Source organism: Phocoena sinus, chromosome 19, assembly GCF_008692025.1.
Source record: "Phocoena sinus isolate mPhoSin1 chromosome 19, mPhoSin1.pri, whole genome shotgun sequence".
NCBI classification, from domain to species: domain Eukaryota; kingdom Metazoa; phylum Chordata; class Mammalia; order Artiodactyla; family Phocoenidae; genus Phocoena; species Phocoena sinus.
This window is the reverse complement of record NC_045781.1, coordinates 40,374,625-40,391,817: the sequence shown is the minus strand read 5'-3', so window position 1 is coordinate 40,391,817 and position 17,193 is coordinate 40,374,625. Positions and strand designations below refer to the sequence as shown.

At 51.3% G+C, this 17,193-nt stretch overlaps 1 protein-coding gene across 4 annotated transcripts in view; it reads right to left on the bottom strand.

Annotated features, from left to right (window-relative positions):
- Window positions 1-13,637: 13,637 nt before the first annotated feature.
- The window catches only part of RIPOR1 (RHO family interacting cell polarization regulator 1), a 31,018-nt gene continuing 27,462 nt past the window's right edge, over window positions 13,638-17,193 (bottom strand). For 3 of the 4 annotated variants that reach the window (XM_032612621.1, XM_032612620.1, XM_032612618.1), the window contains exons 14-22: window positions 17,050-17,165; window positions 16,026-16,158; window positions 15,630-15,765; window positions 15,344-15,505; window positions 14,920-15,078; window positions 14,564-14,760; window positions 14,391-14,474; window positions 14,201-14,291; window positions 13,638-14,058 (exon numbers count right to left, since the gene is read on the bottom strand). In XM_032612621.1, the coding sequence (XP_032468512.1) occupies window positions 13,961-14,058; window positions 14,201-14,291; window positions 14,391-14,474; window positions 14,564-14,760; window positions 14,920-15,078; window positions 15,344-15,505; window positions 15,630-15,765; window positions 16,026-16,158; window positions 17,050-17,165 (1,176 nt within the window). In that variant the 3' untranslated portion in view covers window positions 13,638-13,960. The remainder of the gene's footprint in view (window positions 14,059-14,200; window positions 14,292-14,390; window positions 14,475-14,563; window positions 14,761-14,919; window positions 15,079-15,343; window positions 15,506-15,629; window positions 15,766-16,025; window positions 16,159-17,049; window positions 17,166-17,193) is intronic. The other variant, XM_032612619.1, reaches the window with a different exon arrangement.

Below are 17,193 nucleotides of genomic sequence, written 5' to 3'. Positions count from 1 at the left end.
AAGGGAAGAGACGGGTGGGGGGGCCGGTCGGGCGACGAGTGGAGGGCGGGGGAGGAAAGGTGAGGGGAGGGGTTCGCGCAGGGCAGCATGGGAGGCGGCCCCGGGCGCCAACTTTCAAAAGCGGGCGCGATGGCGTCACGGGACGCGCTGCGGGTCGCGTCACGCCGCACGCGCCCTAGAACGGTCGCGCGTGGGTTCTTAGGGAGGCCGAGGTCCGGGTTCCCGCTGGGTGGGGCTCCCTGGGCGGAGGCAGTCGCCTCTGGGCGGTCCAGGATCCCGGCCCGGTTGACCTGGTTCCTTAGCTGCAGTCACCCGCTCTGAATCCGTAAGGGAGGGGGTTGGGGGGGAGGGTGTTTGGAGGAAGCGCGCGCGGGGCTAGGCGGTGGGGCTGAGGCGGTTCTTAGGCGGGGCCCCGCCCCAGTCTCCTCCCTAGCAGGGCCGGACCCGCCCTCCGAGCGCAGCTCCGCAGCCCGCCACCGGGTAAGGCCGGGCGGGTCCCTTCTCACTCCCGGCTCCTCAGAAACAATCCAGCGCCTGCGAGCCACGGCAAGCAGGGCTGTCCTTGCCCCGCGGTTTTGGGGGATCTCTCCCCCCTACAAGAGGGCCTCCTAATACCGGGTGTGAGAGAAGAGGGCGAGGGCTTTCTGGTGTGCCCAGGCCATCTCAGCCCGGAGAGGCCAGAAGAAGGCCAGACTTGATGCTTTTATACGATCATAGCAGTCTTCTGCTAAAAGGACTTTCTGTATTTGGAGCGGCGTAATTGTGTATTTTAAAACGTACATTTCTTGTTTTTGCCCGAGAGCTGTTGAGCTCTTTGTGGGCGGGGTCCTTCAACCCCTCACAGTGCGGTCGCCCCTCCCCCTCCCTGAGATGCACCTGCGGACTCTACCCAACCAGCGGTAAAATTCCCTGAAGACTGACTGGAAGATGTTCTGGTGGCTCAGGGAGGAGAGTCTTTGTTACTTATGGTAATCTGACTCAGGACTGTATTCTCAACTCCCTTACCTTAGATCACGAAGAACAAACGGACCCAGCGTCAAGTGGGCAGCTTCTGCTCCATTGAGCTGACTGTTCCATTATGAGAATGTTAGCCCAATGTTGACAGATATTTTGTTCTTTTTCTTTTTAAAGGAAATCTGGGGGGGGGGGGGGTTGTGTGTAAAATCTCCAGGTGTTGGCAACTAAATCAGATGTTTTAAAACTGCATGAGCTGATTAAGCCGCACGTGGGGGCTGTCAGTTTATAAGACCTCTGACTTGGAGGAAAGAGTGAAGAGAAGTTCCAAGGCCAAATCCTAGGCACTCCAGCATTTAGAGATAGGGTAATGGAGAAGGAGACTGCGAAGGAACAGCCAGGAAGACAGAAGGAAGTCCACAGTGTTGAATTTGGAATCCAAGGGCAGAGAAGGATTCAGGTAGGAGGGGAATGGTCAACTGTGTTTAGTGCTGCTGAGGGGTAAACTTGGGCCAGAAACATGGCTATATTGAATTGGTCACCTTGGAAGACGAGATTATCATTGGTGACTTTGGCTTGATTCATGTTGGTAAATCAGAGGTGTGGACCTGACTAGAATGGGTTGAAGAGTGAACAGGAAAGTGAGGAAATAAAGACAGGACACACAGGCAACATGAGAGAAGCTTAGCTGCGAAGGGAGCAAAGAAATTCAGGGATAAATGTGGAAGGATATGGGGATAAGGGAGGATGAAAGAATTCTAGAGCATGTTCTGAAAGATGAAAGGGTTCTAGAGCATGTTTATTTGTCATTGGGAGTGTAATACAGGAGAGCGAAGCCTTGCTTGACTTTTTTTTTTTTTCTGCGCCACAGGGCTTGCAGGATCTTAGTTCCCTGACCAGGGATCGAACCCAGGCCCACAGGAGTGAAAGCGCTTAACCACTGGCCTGCCAGGGAATTCACTTGCTTGACTTAAACCGGGGTGAAGTTCATGGGAGGATATAAGGAAACTGGGAGGATTGACCCTGGATAGAAACAGGATGCTTCCACTGTGGGAATTAGGGTAACAAGGGTGAAGATGGGTGCAAATGCAGGGGAGAGAGAAAGAAAGCTTGCAGTTTTCCTAGTGGGACTGCCTTGGTGGTATGGGGTACCCATTTGAAGTTTGTGATCATGAGTTTAAAGTTAAACCAGTTGGCCCAGTGTGCGGTTTTTCTCTAAGCAACATTCAGCTGCTTGGGTACAGACATGAAGAAAAGGGATAATTTGGTTTCTCAGCACCAACACCCAAGTTTTCTGATTTCTAGTAATAGGTACTTGCCTTATGAGATTATTTACTATTCTAGAAATGTGTGAAGTATCTGGAAAATTTACATGTGATCCCTTTTTCTAGAAACCAAATTATTCCAGTAGTCTCTTATGTACACCTGAGGACTCAAGCATAAAGAAAAGGCAAACTTAGAGAAAAATTACCAGACACCTCTGGAATATTTGCATTTTTTTCAGCCCTCCACTCCAAACAGCTCCTGGTATACTTAGGAACTATGTACTGGCAACAAAGCTGACTTACACTTTAATGCTTAGCTTCTTTTCCTTCTGGTACCTTTAATAATCTTACTAATTCGCTTTCTCTAAGACCTTGCTCAAACCATCTTATCTTTAAGCTTCAAGAGTGTCTTCTAGTACTTCCCTGGTGGCGCAGCAGTTAAGAATCTGCCTGCCAATGCAGGGACATGGGTTTAAGCCTTAGTCCGGGAAGATCCTACATGCCGCGGAGCAGCTAAGCCCGTGCACCACAACTACTGAGCCTGCGCTCTAGAGCCCGCGAGCCACAACTACTGAAGCCGGTACACCTAGAAACCGTGCTCCGCAACAAAAAGAAGCCAGCGCAATGGGAAGCCCACGCACCACAATGAAGAATAGCGCCCGCTCGCTGCAACTAGAGGAAGCCCGCGTGCAGCAACAGATGCCCAACGCAGCCAAAAATAAATAAATAAATTTATTTTTTTAAAAACAATGTCTTCTTTATGTTTATTTATTTTTTTTCTTACTAGTCATCCATTTTATCCACATCAGTGTATACATGTCAATCCCAATCTCCCAATTCACCACCCCACAACCTCCCCCCCACACCCGCTTTCCCCCCTTGGTGTCCATATGTTTTTTCTCTACTTCTGTGTCTCAATTTCTGCTCGGCAAACCAGTTCATCTGTACCATTTTCTAGGTTCCACATATATGCGTTAATATATGATATTTATTTTTCTCTTTCTGACTTACTTCACTCTGTATGACAGTCTCTAGATCCATCCACATCTCTACAAATGACCCAATTTCGTTCCTTTTTATGGCTGAGTAATATTCCATTGTTTCTATGTACCACATCTTCTTTATCCATTCATCTGTCGATGGGCATTTAGGTTGCTTCCATGACCTGGCTATGGTAAATAGTGCTGCAATGAACATTGGGGTGCATGTGTCTTTTTGAATTATGGTTTTCTCAGGGTATATGCCCAGTAGTGGGATTGCTGGGTCATATGGTAATTCTATTTTTAGTTCTTTAAGGAAACTCCATACTGTTCTCCATAGTGGCTGTATCAACTTACATTCCCATCAACAGTGCAAGAGGGTTCCCTTTTCTCCACACCTCTAAAGCATTCATGTGTTTAAATATAAGGCAATGTATTTATTTATTGATTTATTTAGTTTGGCTGCGCCCAGTCTTAGTTGCGGCATGCAGGATCCTTTTTAGTTGCGGCATGCGGACTCTTAGTTGTGGCATGCATACAGGATCTAGTTCCCCAACCAGGGATGAAATCCGGGCCCCGTGCATTGGGAGCACAGAGTCTTACCCACTGGACCACCAAAGAAGTCCAAGGCAATGCATTTAGATGGCAAAAACCCTCAATTGTATTTACAATTATATTTACAACTGCTAAGGTCTGAATATGTGTCCTCCCCAAAATTCGTATGTTGAAATCCTAATGCTAGATGTGATGGTATTAGTAAGTGGGGCCTTTGGGAGGTGCTTAAGTCCTGAGGGCAGAACCCTCATAAATGGGGCTAGTGCCTTATAAAAGAAGTTTCATAGAGCTCCTAGCCCCTTCCACCATGTGAGGACATGGCAAGAAGTCACAGCTATGAACCAGGAAAAGGGCCTTCACCAGAATATGACCATGTTGGTGCCTTGACCTCAGATTTTCCAGCCTCCAGAAATGTGGACAGTAAATATCTGCTGTTTATAAGCCACCCAGTCAGTGGTACTTTGTTACATGAGCCTGAATGGACTAAGACAACTACTATATTTATATTATATCAACTATAATTACAACTATATGACCTCTGAGGCATCAGTTAGAAACCAGGAATGGGGTCCAAGTGGCCTTGGAGCCTGCTCTCTGAAGACAAAGATTCCCATATGCTGCTCTTACATGGCTGAGAAAATGCTGAGGATCACTAGGAAGGAACAAAAGGAAATGTTTTCTTCTTGCAGGAAATGGTGATGTGTCCTACTTCATGAAATTGGCCCCAAAGACCAAGGAATGGAAAGCCAAACCAACAGGATAGGCTGTTTCATGCTGGATAGAAACAAGGTGAGAAGGAAAAGTAATATGATGAGAGCCTGTGGAACAGTTGGGATGATAAAAATAAGGACAGGTTTGTTCCCTGCAGTACTATCCCAGACTGCGTCACCAACGAGAACTGCTGTGACTTAAAAGCACCAAGTGATTTAAGGAAGTGTTCTTCCCATGGACTATCTCAGGTTTGTAGTCCACAGGAGTTCAGGGCATTATCAGCAGAAGGCTGTCAGCTTACCACATGGCACTGGTGAAGTCACCACGTTCTAGGATCTGGCCCTCAGCCTCAAGAGTGGATTCCTTCCTTAGGGACTCATCAGGTGCCCAGGAGCTTGATGGATAAGCCAAGTGACTAAACTGGGAAGCGGACTGGTGCTCACATGCTGGCAAAAGGCATATTCTCTCCCTATAGGAGAGCCTCCTGGGAAGCCATATTACTAGAAAGCTTTGGTAAGCAGTTCCTTAGGTTGAGATGTAATTTATATAACTTAAATGTTTAATATCATCCTCTGTGATGCTGGAGTCAGATTGTCTGCCATTTGAATCTTGTCTTGGCTCCTTATTAGCTGTGTGATCTTGGGTGAATTAGTAACGACTCAACTGCAGGTTTCTTCTCCATAAGATAGGATGATAATTGTACTTTACTAAGGATTGAATGAGAAAATGCAAGTAAAACTTTAGGCATAGTTCTAGGCAGCAGTAATCATACAATAAATGTAAACTGTCATTATTATTTCTTTTATTTTTATGCTTCTTAGTAACCTACCCTCACTCCCAAATCTACCTTCTGATGGACATGGTCTTTCTAGATTAATTAATAGAATTACTGACTAAGCGTTCCTTGGCCTGGAAGCCATTCTTTCCAAGAAAAGTGTACTTTGTGCTGTAATTCTCAGAACAATGCTATTTCCAACATCTTCCTTAGCTCCCACTATTGCCCCCAGGTAAAGCTTGCAATAATCTTGATCATTTATGTGTTTTTTGGAACTCATTAAGCAAGAGAATCAACAAATGGAGGAGAGATGTGCTGATTTTCTAAGTAACAATGGGCAAGACACTTCCTGCCCACTTTGGGGGTAAGACTGTAAAGCTACACCTGAACACTCCCATTTCTCTGTGTCTGTTGAGGACATGTGTGAGATATATTCCAATTCAGCAAAGATTTATTGAGTACCAGCTATGTTCAGCTCCCTTTCTAGGCACTGGGGATACAAAGATGACCCAAGATGTGTTTCCTGCCCTGAAACTCAAAATTTAGAAAACAAAACCAAAAAACATTTAATGCGTTAATTGTTATAATGAGAAGAAATGAACACATAGATAAAGGAGCAAATCATTCCCCAGGAGTATCTCATTTCAATTGGGTGTCAAAGGATCAGAAGGCATTAACGAGGCAAAGGTGTGTAAGGTGAAGAGCCATAATCAAGGACATAAAAGGGTAGAAGAGTGTTGGGGGGACAGCAAGTCATCCCATACTTTTGAACTAGGGTGTAGTGATACTAAACCTTATGTTTGGAAAGCTTTCAATGTCAGCTGCCAAGGCGAACCGCTTTCTCCTAAATTTTAAAGACCTGCCCTTCTACATCATCTCCTACCCAGACCACAGGAGTTTTTTTCCATATTGATGTCTGCTTTCTTCAGACCCCTGTAAAAACCCTGTTTATTTTTTACCTCTCAGCTCAAACTACTGCTCTCTAAAGTCTAAAGAAGGACTTTGCTTGGGCCTACATCTCACATTTGAGAAGTAGGTCACTTGTTCTCTGTGCTCTTACCTGCATTTTTCAGGTATGCATTGATCACCCTTAAATATTCCATCTAATCTGTACACTTTTCACTTTGCAAAACCTTCATGCCTGCTCTTTCAACTGATGTTCACAGTTCTTTTTGAAGAGCCAGCCACAGTTTTGTCCTAAGCTCTAGAAATGAAGTGACTTGCTCAGAGTCGTCCAGTAACTTGGCAAAACCAGAATGAGTACTCAGATCTTCCAGCCCCACCCTCTCTCTTCCTGTTCTTTCACTGGCTGCTCAGGGCTCCTCACTGTTAGGTAGCATTTCCATTTTTATAGGGATCCTCTGGACATGATGCTTTAGCTCAGGGGCTGCTTGGGAGGGGGAAGAGGAAGGTAGGTCTATCAGGCAGGCTCTGGCCCTCTCTGCTCCCTCATTTTCTCCCCCTTCTCCTAATTTTATGTGATTTGTTTAAGGGTAAAAAGGTGTCTGCCCTTTAATGCAAGTTGGACACTATTGCCTTAACCCAAAGGAAGAGCTTTTTTTTTTTTTTTTTTTTGCGGTATGCGGGCCTCTCACTGTTGTGGCCTCTCTCGTTGCGGAGCACAGGCTCCGGACGCGCAGGCTCAGCGGCCACGGCTCACGGGCCCAGCCGCTCTGCGGCATGTGGGATCTTCCCGGACAGGGGCATGAACCCGTGTCCCCTGCATCGGCAGGCGGACTCTCAACCACTGCGCCACCAGGGAAGCCCCAGAAGAGCTTTTTTTTAAAAACATAATTTTATTTTAGTTTATTATTTATTTATTTTGGGGGTGCACACCACGCAGCTAGGATCTTAGTTCTCTGACAAGGGATTGAACCTGCACCCTCTGCATTGGAAGCACTGAGTCTTAACCATTGGACTGCCTGGGAAGTCCGAGGAAGGGCTTTAATGGAGGAAATTCCAGCCACTTGGAAAGCAGATAACAGAGGTATTTGGAATCATGACTTATTAATCTGTAACCTGAATAACTGCTCGATGCCCAGGTCTATGCTCAAGGCTAGGGTAATACTGGAGAAAGATGATGTCCCTAGTCCTCAAGGGCCTTATGTTTTGTCTAATATTAGTCTGGAGACACTAAACCTCATGAGCATTAGTAGGTAAAAGTCAAGGATGGAGAAGCAAGTAAAAGGCATGAGCTGCATGTGTGGGAGGAACAGATTGGTCACTGGATATCAGTAAAGCAAGGAGGACTCTCAAAGTTCTGCCTCTAGCCTACACCCTTCTTTTCTTGCCCAGCTCTATGTATCTAGCTTCTTTCTGGACACTTCCTCCTGGATAGCTCCCAGTCCACCCTTATGAGCCTTGTCACTCTCCTCCCAATTTGCTTCTCTAGGGTTCCCCCTTTTCAGTGAAGGATGCCACAACCCATCCACCACACAGGCCAGGAACCTGAGCTTCATTTTCTCATCTCCCACATCCCATCAATCTCCAAATCCTGTCCATTCTACCTTCAGAACATCCCTTCACTCTAACCTCTCTATCTCCACTGCCTCCAACCTGGCTCAGGCACTGTCACTCTGACCACAGCCGCAGACTCCTCACTGCTCCCTGCTTCCTCCCTCCACACAACTGCCAAAGCAACCTTTCCAAAGCACAGATGTGATCACAAAATTCCCCTGCTTCAAGCCCATGGATGACTCCACAGTGTTCTGGGGGTAAATCCCAAACTCCTCAGCCACTCAACAAGCCCCTTTCTAACTGCCCCCTCTGGCCCCTGTGGATGCAACTTGCTTGCCGCCTCCACTGGTCTGATCTCAGTTCTCCCTCCCTATATTGTCCCCTGCTCAGGCTTCCATTCCACTCCTTATTTGAGATCCCTGTGGTAAAAGTGCATTTTTTTTTTTTTTGCGGTACGTGGGCCTCTCACTGTTGTGGCCTCTCCCGTTGCGGAGCACAGGCCCAGCGGCCATGGCTCACAGGCCCAGCCGCTCCGCGGCATGTGGGATCTTCCCGGACTGGGGCATGAACCCGCGTCCCCTGCATCGGCAGGCGGACTCTCAACCACTGCGCCACCAGGAAAGCCCAAAAGTGCATTTTAAAAAAATTAATTTATATTTTGGCTGCATTGGGTCTTCGTTGCTGTGCACAGGCTTTCTCTTGTTGCAGCGAGGGGCTGCTACTCTGTTGCGGTGTGCGAGCTTCTCATCACGGTGGCTTCTCTTGCTGCGGAGCACGGGCTCTAGGCGCGTGGGCTTCAGTAGTTGTGGCTCGCGTACTCTAGAGCACAGGCTCAGTAGTTATGGCGCACGGGCTTAGTTGCTCCACGGCATGTGGGGTCTTCCTGGACAAGGGCTTGAACCATGTCCCCGAGCATTGGCAGGCGGATTCTTAACCATTGTGCTACCAGGGAAGTCCCAGTAAAAGTGCATTCTGAAGAGCTATGTTTCATGGGGGACTCTGGGGAGTATTTTGAGTATCCAGGCTTTTTCTGCATTAAACATACACTGTCCTTTCATGTTCAAAATGTTTTCAGATCATGTTAAGTTTTAGCGGTATTCATCAAAAGCTATTTCTTGACCCACTTTTGCTGGGAACAGTAAAGGCAGACGCAGCCTGATTAAATAGAGAACTGCCTGGAGCACGTGTTTAAAATACAGATTCCCTGGCCTCTGAATTTGAATCTCCGCGGAAGTTCTCAGGTGAATCTTACAATCGGGTAAGTTGAGAAGACCTAACCTGATTTCATTTATAAGAAACATCCAGGGACCTCCCTGGCGGTCCAGTGGTTAAGAGTCCACGCCTCCACTGCAGGGGGTGCGGGTTCGATCCCTGGTCGGGGAACTAAGACCCACATGCTGCATGGTGCAGCCAAAAAAAAAAAAATGTCTAGAATAGGCAAATCTATAGGATCTGTGGTTACAGTAGATTAGTGGTTGCCTCGGGGTCTGGGGGCCGGGAAAGGGAAGGGGATGTAGAGGTCCCAGGGATGATACCTAAAGAGTGCCAAGTTTCTTTTGGGGTTGATGAAATCTCTAAAATTGATTGTGATGATTGTACAACTCTGTAAATATACTAAAAGCCACTACTGAATTGCACATTTTAAATGGGTGAATTGCATGGTACGTGGACTAAATCTCAATAAAGCTGTTTAAAAACAAAGCAAAACACTTGGACCGAGCTCTACAAGCAAGGCAACCAATCACCTTTCGCAGACTTGGGTGGTACCTGTTACCTAGTAGACTAGTCAGCAAGTACTTACGGATGTATATATTGGAGGGTACAAAGTAAATGAGCAATTGCAATGGGGTGTGATTCCCCTGGTACTGTACTAGGGGAAATGCATGCTTCTGTGACAGGAGCCCAGTGGAAGGGAAGCTTCCTGAAGAAATTTGTGATGTCTAGGTTGAAGCCTATCAGGTAACCAGGCATTAGCAAGGCAAGATGAGGAGTGGGAAGAGTGTACCACAGAGGGGCACGCAAGCCCTGCGGGTGGTTCGGTGAGGTCCAGTGCAGACTGAGAAGTTAGGTGGCAGACGTGAGGCTGGAGAGAGGAACACACTTAAAAGCCTTTGTGAGCCAGGTTGAGGGGGCTGGAATTTTCCCTAAGAGAAACTGTAGTGGTGGGTTTATGTTTTTAGAAATCACTTTGCACCATGGAGAATGGACGGAAGAAGGGCAAGATCAGAGGCAGGGAGCCTGTGAGGGGGCAGTTTTAGTGTTTAGGAGAGAGGTCAACATGTCCTGAAACTGAGTGGTGCCAATGGGGATAAAGAGAAGCAGACAGAATTTAGAAATATTTAGGGCATTTAATTGAGAAGATTCTGATGGCTGGGAAGAGGGGACAGGGAAAGTCAAGGGTGAGGCCCAGTTGCGTGGCTTGAGTACCTGAGTACTTTCTCCAGAAGTTCTGGAGGAGAAACAGGTTTTGAGATGTTTGATTTTGAGAATGCTGTTGAAAAGGTGTCCAGTCACCAGTTGGATATGGGGGTTGGGAGGTGAGAGAGCCGTGTGAATCACTGGCACACAGCCTCAGCGTATAGATGGAAGCCAGAGAAATGGATGAGGTGGTTCAGGGAGTGTGTTTCAAAAGAGAGGAGAAAAGGGCCTAGAATGGAATCCTGTGGAGTGATGTTTATAAGAGGATGCCTGAGGAGGAGGTGGAGGAGAGAGTTGTAAGGAGATTCAGAGGAAATAGCTACAAACGTTGGTGTTAGCATGGCAATTCATCTGCTTATTCAGCTGCTCCAAGTCAGTACTTATTGAAGACCCATATGCCCTGGGTGTCTTCAGAGATAAGTGAGACGTGACCATTGACATTAAACTTAAACTGTGACCCCATTGCACACCCCATTGCAGCCTTCTGAAACAAGAGGCCCCTTCTCGCAGGTCAATGACAGTCTTATTTTCCAAATGATAGACGTTCTTCCTGAGCTGTTTGTATAGGCCCGGGAGTCCTTCCCAAGCTCACCCTTCTGTATTACGTAGGCCCAGAAGAGCCAGGTCTGGCAGCCAAGCCAAGAGCCTTCTGTCCATGGGTGATGGATGGCCTAAATAGGGCACTCCAGGGCTGTTTGGGGTTGGGGGGAGCATGTCATATGCCTAGGGTTCAGCAGATTGTACCCACACACCAGGCAGAAGCACATAAGGAAATCACCCCCGCTCTGTAGGCGAGACAAAGAAGCAGTTCTCTTCCCACGTGCCAACCCATCTGCTTCTTTGCAGTTACCAACACGCCTTTTTTTTTTTCTTTCTTTTTTTTTGGTTCTCTGCAGCTTTGACTACATGAGGAAGAAGAGTGGGAGACTGGAGGAAAGGTAAGGTTGGAGGAGGGCAAAAGGAAATGAGGGGAGTCGGGGGAGCCTCCAGGGACCACCAACACAATAAATTGTATCCTGGACTACCTCAGCCTGGTCCTTTTGCAGTGCATGCTTATTAGTTTCTTCCGGGGAGACCCCCAACGATGGTGGCCAAGGCATGGCTGTGGCCTTGATGGACCTGATTGATGGGGTGCTTCTCAGTGTGTCACAGAACTTGGAGGCCCACTTCCTTCTGTCCCCTCAGGTGGCTGGCACAGGCTCCACAGGACAGCTGGGGCAGGCTTTCCCTGCTCTGGTGCATTTGACTCCCGATGGTGTCATCAACCTCCCATCACTGGAGACAGCAGGCTCTCAACTGTCCAGAGTCGCGGGAGTGAGTGCCTCCCCAGACCTGTGTGACAGCAGGGTAGGAGATAGGAGGTGTGCTGGGAGCAGCTTTGCCCTGTGGGAAGACCTATGTGAGGCTATGTGTATTAGGGGAGGGCAAGGTGTACAGGAGGGAGGACAAGGGCTCTCCCTGCCCCGCACCATCTCACAGACATGGGCCTGAGCCAGGGTATAGGAGGCCATCCAGCCTGACTTCAAGTCACTGATGGAGAGGGGTTGAGTGGCTGTTCTGGGGTTGGTTCACACTGCTCTGAGCTGGGTAGGGTTAGTGGGGCAAAGGCCCGAGGCTCTTTTTGTCTTGGCCTTGATAGTCCTTCGGCTGTACCTCATAGTGCCCTAATTCTAGCTCCTGCACCCTCTGACCTTCATATCCACCCTCACCTAGAGCTGAATACGAGGCTCGGGATTCAGGACTCTCCTTGTAGAGGACAGAGTTAGGTACCTTATCCCTTCCCAGAATTGGAATGCAGAGATGTAGAGCCACTCAGATTTCCAGTGACAGTCCCAGTTGACCCCTGGCTGGGATATTTTCCCATCCTACATTTCTTGCCCAGGCCCTGTCTTCTCCTGTGGGTAAAGCCATGAACTTGTGCTAGTCCAGTCACCCCCGCCTGCACTTTCACAGGACATGGTCAGCCAGTGTTCACTTCCTCTTTGCCCACCACACAGGCCACACTTTGGATGTCAGTGGACAGTCCTGCCCTACTAGGGGACCTCTCGTGGGGCCTCAGGCCTGAGGGGCTCCTAGGGGTGGTCCTGGGACTGCAGCCCTGATGCAGGGGCCCCTGCGGCAGGCCCAGGCTGTGGCCAGCTTTGGGTACTGGCTTGGTCTCTATCGTTTGTTTGCCTTCCCCTCCCCTACCACTCCAGCTGACCATCCCAAAACTGAGCTACACTATCCCTCCCATGCCACCCGTCACAGTCACGGAGGGAGCACAGCGCTGCGCCGATGCGCTGAGGGCTGTCAGCCTGCCCCCACCCAACTGGAATGAGCCACCTGCATCCACACACAGGTGTTTCCTGTGCGCCTTCCTGTTACCGTTTTTTTTTTTTTTTTTCTGCTCAGCTTGGCTTCCCCAGCAGGTGGTTAAGGGCCCGGCCAAACCTCTTCATACACAGCTCTAAAACACAGGGGGGCAGGGCTCTCTGGGGATCTGGGTCACCCCCCAGTGGGGACTGTTGGCATCTCATTGGCTCTACCTGAGTGCAGGGACACAGACTCCCCCCAGGGTGTCACGCTGCTGTGCTACAGCCACAGGTACTGGGACGCCAGAGTGGGCTCAGGGAGTGGGGAAGGCCCTGCTCTTGCACTGTCTCCACTGAAATCTCTGGAGGGAGAGGGGAAGGGTGGCAGACCTGTTTCTCCAGCCTTGAGTGTGGGCCTCCCTCGGGCCCTCCTTAGAACAGGCCTGCCATGCTGAAGTCCCCCCACCCTCAGCCTCCTCCCATTGAACACTTAACTTTCTGGGGTTAATAAACTCACGTGAGCCCTCTCCCTAGAGCCCTCTTTCCTGAAGCAGCACAAGCCTGCCAGCTGTGGGGAGGTCACAGGGTTTAGTCAGGTTTGTTATTATGGAGAGGAGGTGGCTCAGGGAGAGGAGGGACCTTCTGTTTAGAGTCACAGGGCAGCCATCCGGGTCTCCTGCCTCCCAGGCCCCAGCTCTTCCCCTCGGCAAGAATCTCCTCTCAACTACCCAGCGCTCAAGGAGCTCCTTGTGCTCAGCCCCTTCTGTAGGAAGCTGCCTGGGCTGAGGCGTAGACCCAGAAGACTGGCATTCCCTGACAGGGTTCTGCTGCTCCCTGGTGGCCAGAAGCTCCAGCCACCACCACACCTTTTCCTGCCTGCTTCCTCTTTGCCTTCTGGCCAAGTGAGCTGGCTGCCAGGGAGCCATTCCCAGGACTGGCACCCTTTGGGGCTTCTCTAGGCCAACTCCACAGTTTGGCTCCAGTCTAGGCCCACAGCTTCCAGGCCCAGGGTACACCCACCTGCAGGCCGGGCCTCCTCAGCAACACTCCACCACCCTCTTCCTCTGCCCTCTTTTCCAAGCGCAGTTCCAGCCTCTGGGCTCTCTTCCATCTGGATTTCCAGGGCAAAAGCACATGGCATTGTCACAGTTGGAGTGTGGACACACTAGTGTCAGGGCCACAGCCAGAGTGTGCTGGAGCAGAAGGTCAGTAGTGCACCAGTCCAGGCTACGTAGGAAAGGCATTTTGCTTTTTTATTTTCTGTAAAACTCTGTAAATAAAATACAAAACCAAGGGACGTGGCAGGGCAGAGGCAGGACGGCCAGGCCCGGGACACCGATCTATGGCAAGTGTGCTGAGCTGAGGCTGGGAGGCACTTGACTGCGGCACTGACTCTACCCACCCCGAGGACAAAAGGAGAATATATTAGATTTTCATTGATAGGAATCTGTGAGGGAGGAGTGTCTGGAGCCAGCCCTCACCCTCCCTGCCAGTGCCTGGTAAGCCCTGAAAGTGGGGGGAAGGGGCACTGGGGGCCAGTGGGTGGGGAGTTTAAAATGCCGTGCTGGCCATGCTGCCGGGCCCGAAGATGCGGGGCAGGGCATCCAGTGACTCCTCCAGCCGTCGATGGGCAGACTGTCCCTCTTCTCCTGTAGTGGATAAAGATGGGATCAGGAGAGGCCCTAGCCCCGCCCTGGCCCTCCCACCCCTGACCCCATCTCACCCCTATTCCCAGCAGCCAAAATGTCATAGAACTCAACTTGACCCATATCTCCCATTCCCCAGTCTCACCGCATTGCTGCAGGCTCTGCCGAGCTGCTTCCCTCACGGCTTCTGTGTCCGTTTGGCACAGGTACACCAGGGGCTCAATGCCTTCAGGAGCCTACCGGGGGAGACAGCATTGAGGTGGGCCCAGTGCAGCAGGTGAGAAAGGCTCAGGACCCAGCGCTTGGGGAGCTGGGAGGGGAGAGAAAGGGGTCACCTTGATGCAGCCCAGGGCCAAGCAGCCAGCCACTCTCGTCTGCACATCCTCATCCTCGAGCTGGTCCAGGAAGCAGAGTAGAGCCTGGTTAAGGGTGGGAGGGCAGACTTAGCCAGACACTGGGAGCCTGGGACCCCAGCCTTTGCCCTCAGGGAGCCCTGCCTGACTCTTACCCTTTCCCGGAAGGCAGGGCCCAGTGACAGGCTCCGGAGCTGAGTGCTGACAGCAGCCATGACCTTGTTGTTGCCATGGACAAGCAGGGAGCTGAGGGCCCGGAGCCCATCCCTTCGAAGCCGCCCCTCAGGTGCCAACCTCAGGGCTTTCAGCACCACAGCCTGGTCATCTGAGTTCAGATTCCGCACCAGTAACACTGAAAAAAGGAAGCCGGGCGGGGGGGTGTCAGTTGGAACAAGCTGGCAGGGCAAAGAGCCTCCCGGGGTGGGTTCTTTTGTACCTTCATATCCTGAATTCACACCTTCAGACCCACCCATAGCATCAGGCCACTTTGTGACCAGGGCTACTGCCTCACCCTCCTCGGCAGTCTCGGTCACATAGGCCTCCATGCAGGAGCTGTCCAAGGCTTCGAAGTAACTCCAGAACTGGAAGACGGTGAGCTGCTCTCCAGGGCCTGACTGGGGCCTCCGGGGCAGCTTCTGCCCCAGGGCATCCTCCAGGAACTTGACACACACTGTGGGAGGCAGTGCCGCAGGTCTCAGGGTGTGGATGGACCTGGGTCATTAGAGGGAAGAGTGCTCCCACCCCACGTGCAGATGCAGGGACCCAGCACAAAAGGGTCCAATCTGGGCCCTTTTGTGCTGAGGCATGAGCCTTCGATGTTTCTTCCCAGTGCTCATCTCAGCATGTCTCTGTGGGCTGACCTGGCTTTCCCTGAGGTCCCATCACTGGGGATCTGAGAAAGGAGAGCAAAGGGGGCAGGTAGGCAGCCCACTCACCAGCCTCGGCTAAGCCTGGCTGGCGCAGGGAGAGACGGGCGCCGTACTGATTGCAGAAGGTGAGGAGCACCCGCTCCACAGGGCAGATGAAGGGGCTGAGTCCCTCTGTACATTGGTCCCAGAAGGTCAGGAAGCCGGGCCGGGAGGCCGAGAACTGCACCACTGTGAGGAGGTGCAGGAAACTGTCAGCAACAGGACAGGCCGGTGGGGAGACAGGCGCATAGGCGGGATAGGGCAAGGGAGGAACTTTGGGGCAGACATGAGGCAGAGCCCACAAAGCTTTTACCTTCCTGGGCAGAGGTGGCAGGGATTTCCCATCGCCTGCTAAGCTCACATACTGCTTCAAGCACTCGGGCCTCCCGTAGTAGCCGCTCCAGGGCCCATGCCTCTTGGCAGCGCAGGGGCCCAAATGTGCCCAGTTTCTGGAGAATAGGGGTGGCCAAGTAGCTCAGACCTCAAGACAGAGCTTAGGGAGGGTGGAGACCAGGGACTACCAGTCCCTGCATGCATCGGGAGAGACTGGGGGAGCCAGAGTGTGGGAGGTGTTCCATTCAGCAAGAGCCAGGCCCTGGGACATTGGGGAGTGGAACTCAGAGGAGGTGTGCAGGGCCGGGATTGAAGTGTAGGGCTCCCTGGGGGAAGGGGCTACAAGGGAAGGGTGGGGGAATACCACTAGCCTCACCAGCAGGAGGCGGCTGCAGTGGTACAGATGCTGGACCAAGGCAGTGTCCAGAGCTGGACACTCTGTGCTGAGGGGTCGGGCACTAGGTGAGTCGAGGCTGTCCTCAGCCCCAGGCTCCGGGCTGTTTGGGGGCCTGAGAGAAAAATGGGGTCAACCGCCCCAGGAGCACACATCATCATCTGGTCACCAGAGTATTTTTATTAAGTTCCCCCCATCCGAGAACAGAAGAACACATCATGCACAAACAACAGACAATGGGTAAGTTCATGGAGGACTTCCAGAAGGAGGAAAGGGCTGGGACCAGCAGGTGGTAGCAGGGGTCTCCAGAGCCTGTCTGCCCAGGGCTACCTCCAGCTAGGACTGCTGGGACCTCTGGGGCCGCCAGGGCTGGGATGGGCGGGAGTAGGGTTGCAGGCGGGATGGTCTACGCAATGTGGACTGCAAGGGATTGCGGCCCAAGGGGCGCAGGGCACGGGGCCATAACCTAGGCAGCACTGGAGGGAGGAGGGGCTGGGCATGACCTTCAACTGGGAATCGGCAAAGGCCACTCTGGGACAAAGAGCCAAGGGGCCAGGGTCTCTGGGAAAGCTGGGGTCCAGACAGAGGGGGTTGATGCTGGCGGGCACAGGATGCATGGGGAGGCACAGTAAAGGCTCGTTCATAGGGTAGGTTCAAGGTGAGGCCAAGGAAGAGAGGAGGAGCTGGAGGCTCAGGAGCTGGTAGGGACCGATGGAGGAGGCAGACACTGCAGGGATGAGGAGAAAGGTGACCAGAAGCACTGGGGATACAGATGGGATTAAAAACATGAGCAACAAGGACACACGAGGAGTACATGGGAGGGATGAACACAGATGTACCTGCCAGCAAGTCCATCCCCTCCCACCCACCTCCCTCGAGCCCACCACCCATCTTACTGCTCTCTTTACGTGCTCCCCCTGGCCTCACCTCACCTGTTCCCCTTTCTCGCCTTTCTCCTTCACCTGCTACTCACCTCCCCTCTTCCCCCGCTCCTAGCCCCTCTCACCTGTCCCCAGGACTGTCATTGTCTTCATCTTCATTGAGGAAGCTGAAGCTCTCCAGGGCATGCTCCACAGTGATGCTAAGACTGGAGGCCCGGCTGCGAGTCAGGCCTTGTCTCTGCTGGGGTTGTGAAGGGCGTCAGAGCTGT